Below are 5,464 nucleotides of genomic sequence, written 5' to 3' on the forward strand. Positions count from 1 at the left end.
AGAATTGCCCGTTGGGTCCGCAATAGGGGCAAACCACGTGCCACGTTTACCCCAACGTTACACTACAATAACACGAGTTACACAGCCCCAAAGGAGAAAGCAGCCCTATTCCGAGAGGTCCTCCACCCAGAGCCCCCGGAGGCAGATCTGTCAGATATTGGGCCACAATATAGATATCCCAAACCATATACGATGCCACCAATCACGTTAGACGAAGTCCGAACGGCAGTAACCAACGTGAAGCCCGACAAAGCACCAGGGCCAGATGGAATCCCCAATCTGGTCCTACAAAGGCTGCTCCCTACTATCGAGGCCTATCTCGTTAATCTCTTTAATGCATGTCTACGTCAACAATACTGCCCTGACCATTTCTGAAAGTCGACAACAGTTATCCTTTGCAAGCCTGGAAAGCCTGATTACTCTGATCCAAAGGCGTACCGCCCAATAGCGTTACTGAGCACGATTGGCAAAGCACTAGAATCAGTGTTAGCCAGACGTCTCAGCTATCTAGTGGAGCAATATAATCTTTTACCAAAGCAACATATTGGAGGATATCGCGGCCGCTCATGCGAACTAGCAATCCATCTCTTACTAGAAGAGACCCATAGTGCGTGGAGAGAGGGCTCACGAGTAGCCTCAGGGCTTGCACTTGACGCGGCAGGGGCTTTTGATAACGTCAATCATATAAGGCTGATACACGACCTACGAAAGCGCCAGGTGCCAGATGACCTGATTGGCTGGATTGAGAGCTTTCTAAGCAATCGCCGCACGTCAATCACACTCCTAGAGGGCAATATGGGGGAATTTCTAGTCAATACAGGCATTCCGCAGGGCTCCCTATTGTCACCAATCCTATTCCTATTCTTTAATGCAGATCTTATTGAGCAGATACTCGCCGAGTGCCCGGACGTGATTGTACTTGGATATATTGACGACATCTTCATCATGACATATAGGACCTCCGCCGCAGCCAACTGCCACACACTCACCAAAGTACACCAGGTTGCAGAGCGCTGGGAGAGGACACATGCCTCTAAATTTGCGCCTGCCAAATATCAACTTACCCACTTTTGGCGGAAGCACCAAATGGTGCCTAAGCCGAGTGGTAGGCTGGATGTACCTCTCATAATCAAGGGAGTAGAAATTAAGCCTACAGACTCAATTAAATATCTAGGAGTTTATCTGGATACCCACCTCACTGGGGAAGTGCACGTACAGGAGATGAGAAAGAAGGCTGCAAAACTGGTGGCAGGATTAAGCTTAATCGCAGGATCGACATGGGGAACGCCCCTGGTTCATCTAAGGAAGATATACACGGCTGTCCTCCAACTACAGATCATATACGCGTGCTCCACGTGGTATATACGAGGTGGAAGAGGGTTCACCGGTGCGCAGCGAGCTGCAGAGCAAGCTATCCGATCGATCCAGGATCAGGCTCTTCACCAGATATCCGGCGCGTTCAAACGTACGTCACGACAGGCCCTAGAGGTCTGTCTCCATGTACCACCTGCAGAGCTCATGCTCGCAAAGCTGGCTGAGGAGGCCTGCCTGCGGATCATGACCTCACCACTTCGATCTACGCTTTACCAAATACGTGGCCAAGCCCACTGTAACGACCCATACACGTCGCCACTTCATCGATTGGAAACAGCCATCAACCGCAAACTGGGGAGTGATACTAGCCAACGCATCGAGACAATCTACCCCTTTGTAGTGCCACTGTGGTGGGAGCCATCAGAAGCAAGGATTGACGATACCCGTGAGGAGGCTATCAAGGCTATTGAAGTAATCTCAGGAATAGATATAACAATACAGTTCTTTACCGATGGGAGCAGCTTTGACAATGGGATTGGGGCAGCGGTCTACTCATCAATAGGACAGGCTTATAAGCTAGTAGGCTCATCTGACACACATACTGTTTATGCAGGGGAACTGGAGGGAATCGATGCGGCATTGGAAATCCTACTCCGAAGCCAGCCATGCGACGACAACCCACACGAAGCCACAATCTACACAGATAATCAAGCCGCAATACGCGCCACGTGCCAGCCAGGGCGGTCCTCTGGCAGTATATCCTTCGACGGATCGTACGACACCTGGGCCTCCTACGCGACAACCGATCTCGATGGCGTGTACGACTACAGTGGGTGCCAGGCCACGAAGGGGTCCCAGGCAACGAGAAAGCAGACCAGCTGGCAAAGTTGGCTGCAGTCGAGGCGACACGGCGTACACAGGAGAACGCCCGCATAGCTAGGATCAGCGCACCCAATCAGACTACACCACACGCCGCACGAATGTCGTATATTCCAAATCAGTCAACTATCCTTATGGCAGTGTGTCGCCAGAGGCTACATGCAGGCTTTGCAAAGAGGTGGAAGGAACAGTGGGAGCATGCCAACTATGGACGGCATCTCTATCGGATAATCAAAGCACCAACGAAGATGGTATTGCAGCTGCACGAGGGATTATGACGGGCTTGGAGTTCAGTGTTAATCCAACTACAAACAGGTAAATCAGCGCTACGCAGCTTCCTAGCGAGTGTACGGATTGAAGACTCACCTCAATGCGAATGTGGCCTTGGGGATCAGGATACGGCCCACGTCCTCATACGGTGTCCTACCCATATAAACCTGCGTATGGAGACTCTCTGGAAAGAAGCACGCGAAACAGATTATCGGAAGCTCCTTAGCGAACCTCAGTGGGTTCGGCAGAGTATTGAATTTATGATGCGGACTGGTCTATTGACGCAGTTCCATCACGTAACCCCCTTAACAACCACGCGCTCACAGTGAGTGCGACACTACCCTGATGAAGAGTAACCATGTTGATTCGGCTTGGACGGATCAGCCACTTGACACGTTTGGAAATAGAACCGGGCACCAAAACATAAATATCACGTCACCCCGCACCGAGATCCTTCACTCATTTTGTATATATACACATTTCCTTTGTTGGTTCGGCGTTCTGTTCGCTCGTTATCTGTTGTTGGTGGTCTTCGGATCTGGATACGGATACGTGTCGAGACTTTCGCGTGGAGTTGACTAAGTCAGCGTCAAGCCGGAAGCGTCTTGGCACGTTGACGTTGATTTATGCTTTTATACGGTAGTACGCCCGCTGCCCAATTAGAAGGCGCCGCCGGCCACTAGGCTTAGATGCGTGTATGAATCAATCAATCAATCAATCAATCAATCAATCAACACCCCTCACCAAAACAATTACCACAAATTATCGTGGCAGCTGCAAGTGGGTGCCGCTGCCAAGGCTCGCGTGCTAGCGCTTTATATCTAGCCACCGTAGGGCTTTTGCCCTAAGAACCGCACCAATTCTCGGGAACCCTTTTAAAAACCATCCGACCCGCCCACGGGACAGGACACCCGAGGCTAGCCTAGCTAGTGGTTAGTCCCTTATGGGGCAAGACTGTGACGGCCAATAAGTAGGCTGCGATGCCGATATTGGTAACTGGAAGCTCAGAAGTGGTTGGAGAGTGGGCGGTAGTGGAGCAATAGGAAAGATAAGGAACTATTGTATCTAGCTTGAGAGGACAGAAGCGGCAGCCGGTTACTATGGGTGCATATATAAATGTATAGTAGCTTAATGTGTATCCCCCCAATATCCCTAGGGGGGGATGAATAGGGGTGAGGGCACACTAGTCAGAGTTTGTACTGATTAGGTGTGCCCACGGGTTTGGAACTATAAGGGATCTCCGGAAGGATTAGCCTAGGGAGAGTGCCCAAAGGTCCCTGGCATATCGGCCACATGGGGACGAGATAGTGATTTATTTTGAATTTTTGTATGTAGGATTCTGATAGGGGTGAGGCCTTTAGGGTCTCACCAAGGCTTCCAGAGGTCTGTCATAGCCAATAGGGCTGGGTACGGACAATAAACTTGAATAATAATAATAATAATACATGCACTTCCCCAGTGAGGTGAGTATCCAGATAAACCCCTAGATATTTGATTAAGTCCGTACGTAGGCTTAATTTCTACTCCCTTGATTGTGAGAGGTACATCCAGCCTACCACTTGGCTTAGGCACCATTTGGTGCTTCCGCCAAAAGTGGGTAAGTTGATATTTAGCAGGCGCAAATTTAGAGGCATGTGTCCTCTCCCAGCGCTCTGCAACCTAGTGTACTTTGGTGAGTGTGTGGCAGTTGGCTGCGGCGGAGGTCCCATATGTCATGATGAAGATGTCGTCAATATATCCAAGTACAATTACGTCCGGGCACTCGGCGAGTATCTGCTTAATAAGATCTGCATTAAAGAATAGGAATAGGATTGGTGATAATGGGGAGCCCTGCGGAATGCCTGTATTGATTAGAAATTCCCCCATATTGCCCTCTAGGAGTGTGATTGACGTGCGGCGATTGCTTAGAAAGCTCTCAATCCAGCCAATCAGGTCATCTGGCACCCGGCGCTTTCGTAGGTCGTGTATCAGCCTTATATGATTGACGTTATCAAAAGCCCCTGCCGCGTCAAGTGCAAGCCCTGAGGCTACTCGTGAGCCCTCTCTCCACGCACTATGGGTCTCTTCTAGTAAGAGATGGATTGCTAGTTCGCATGAGCGGCCGCGATATCCTCCAATATGTTGCTTTGGTAAAAGATTATATTGCTCCACTAGATAGCTGAGACGTCTGGCTAACACTGATTCTAGTGCTTTGCCAATCGTGCTCAGTAACGCTATTGGGCGGTATGCCTTTGGATCAGAGTAATCAGGCTTTCCAGGCTTGCGAAGGATGACTGTTGTCGACTTTCGGAAATGGTCAGGGCAGTATTGTTGACGTAGACATGTATTAAAGAGATTAACGAGATAGGCCTCGATAGTAGGGAGCAGCCTTTGTAGGACCAGATTGGGGATCCCATCTGGCCCTGGTGCTTTGTCGGGCTTCACGTTGGTTACTGCCGTTTGGACTTCGTCTAACGTGATTGGTGGCATCGTATATGGTTTGGGATATCTATATTGTGGTCCAATATCTGACAGATCTGCCTCCGGGGGCTCTGGGTGGAGGACCTCTCAGAATAGAGCTGCTTTCTCCTTTGGGGCTGTGTAACTCGTGTTATTGTAGTATAATGTTGGGGTAAACGTGGCACGTGGTTTGCCCCTATTGCGGACCCAACGGGCAATTCTCCAGAATCCATCTATTGACTCTGTTGCCTGCTCAATTCGTTGGCGATGTAGATCTCGTGCGAGCTCATTGGTGCGCCGTTTCATCTCTTTCCTAGCCTCTGCGTAGTCCTCCCATGCCTGATCTGTATTTATACGACGTGCGTGTCGTCTACACCTAGATACGTGGTGTTTAAGCTTCGCCATCTCTGGGGTGTAGCCCGCTCGTGAGTAGATGCTGATCTGTTTTGTAGTGTCGCTTGCTCAGCTGCCTGATTGATTGCCTCAACTAGATAGCGGATCGCCTCATTGATCGCCTCATTGTCATTGAGCTCCCTTGGGGTGCCAATTGTATATGTCCATC

At 50.0% G+C, this 5,464-nt stretch overlaps 5 protein-coding genes across 5 annotated transcripts in view, besides 4 other annotated features; 2 read left to right on the forward strand and 3 right to left on the reverse strand.

Annotated features, from left to right (window-relative positions):
• Window positions 1-2,073: a mobile genetic element.
• The window catches only part of TSTA_045450 (reverse transcriptase, putative), a gene marked incomplete at both ends in the record, with an annotated part of 2,599 nt that extends 87 nt beyond the window's left edge, over window positions 1-2,512 (forward strand). Inside the window, 3 exons of the mRNA XM_002484991.1 lie at window positions 1-321; window positions 379-2,143; window positions 2,316-2,512. Of these exons, the coding sequence (XP_002485036.1) occupies window positions 1-321; window positions 379-2,143; window positions 2,316-2,512 (2,283 nt within the window). The remainder of the gene's footprint in view (window positions 322-378; window positions 2,144-2,315) is intronic.
• Window positions 2,133-2,720: a mobile genetic element.
• TSTA_045460 (uncharacterized protein) lies at window positions 2,528-3,045 on the forward strand (the record flags this gene model as incomplete). Its single annotated transcript, XM_002484992.1, has 2 exons — window positions 2,528-2,759; window positions 2,815-3,045. Coding segments are annotated over 2 exons (463 nt in total), but the record flags the coding sequence as incomplete, so codon positions are not given.
• Window positions 3,046-3,163: 118 nt separating this feature from the next.
• Window positions 3,164-3,197: a microsatellite.
• Window positions 3,198-3,650: 453 nt separating this feature from the next.
• Window positions 3,651-4,122, reverse strand: TSTA_045470 (uncharacterized protein; the record flags this gene model as incomplete). Its single annotated transcript, XM_002484993.1, has 2 exons — window positions 3,651-3,848; window positions 3,886-4,122. Coding segments are annotated over 2 exons (435 nt in total), but the record flags the coding sequence as incomplete, so codon positions are not given.
• Window positions 3,919-5,319: a mobile genetic element.
• TSTA_045480 (reverse transcriptase, putative) lies at window positions 4,123-4,932 on the reverse strand (the record flags this gene model as incomplete). Its single annotated transcript, XM_002484994.1, has 2 exons — window positions 4,123-4,746; window positions 4,804-4,932. 2 exons carry the CDS (start codon window positions 4,930-4,932, stop codon window positions 4,123-4,125), a joined length of 753 nt encoding a protein of 250 aa, XP_002485039.1.
• TSTA_045490 (reverse transcriptase, putative) overlaps window positions 5,011-5,464 on the reverse strand; it is a gene marked incomplete at both ends in the record, with an annotated part of 4,019 nt that continues 3,565 nt past the window's right edge. The window contains one exon of the mRNA XM_002484995.1: window positions 5,011-5,338. Coding sequence (XP_002485040.1) covers window positions 5,011-5,338 — 328 coding nt within the window. The remainder of the gene's footprint in view (window positions 5,339-5,464) is intronic.

Source organism: Talaromyces stipitatus, genomic scaffold (assembly GCF_000003125.1).
Source record: "Talaromyces stipitatus ATCC 10500 scf_1105507295515 genomic scaffold, whole genome shotgun sequence".
NCBI classification, from domain to species: Eukaryota; Fungi; Ascomycota; class Eurotiomycetes; order Eurotiales; family Trichocomaceae; genus Talaromyces; species Talaromyces stipitatus.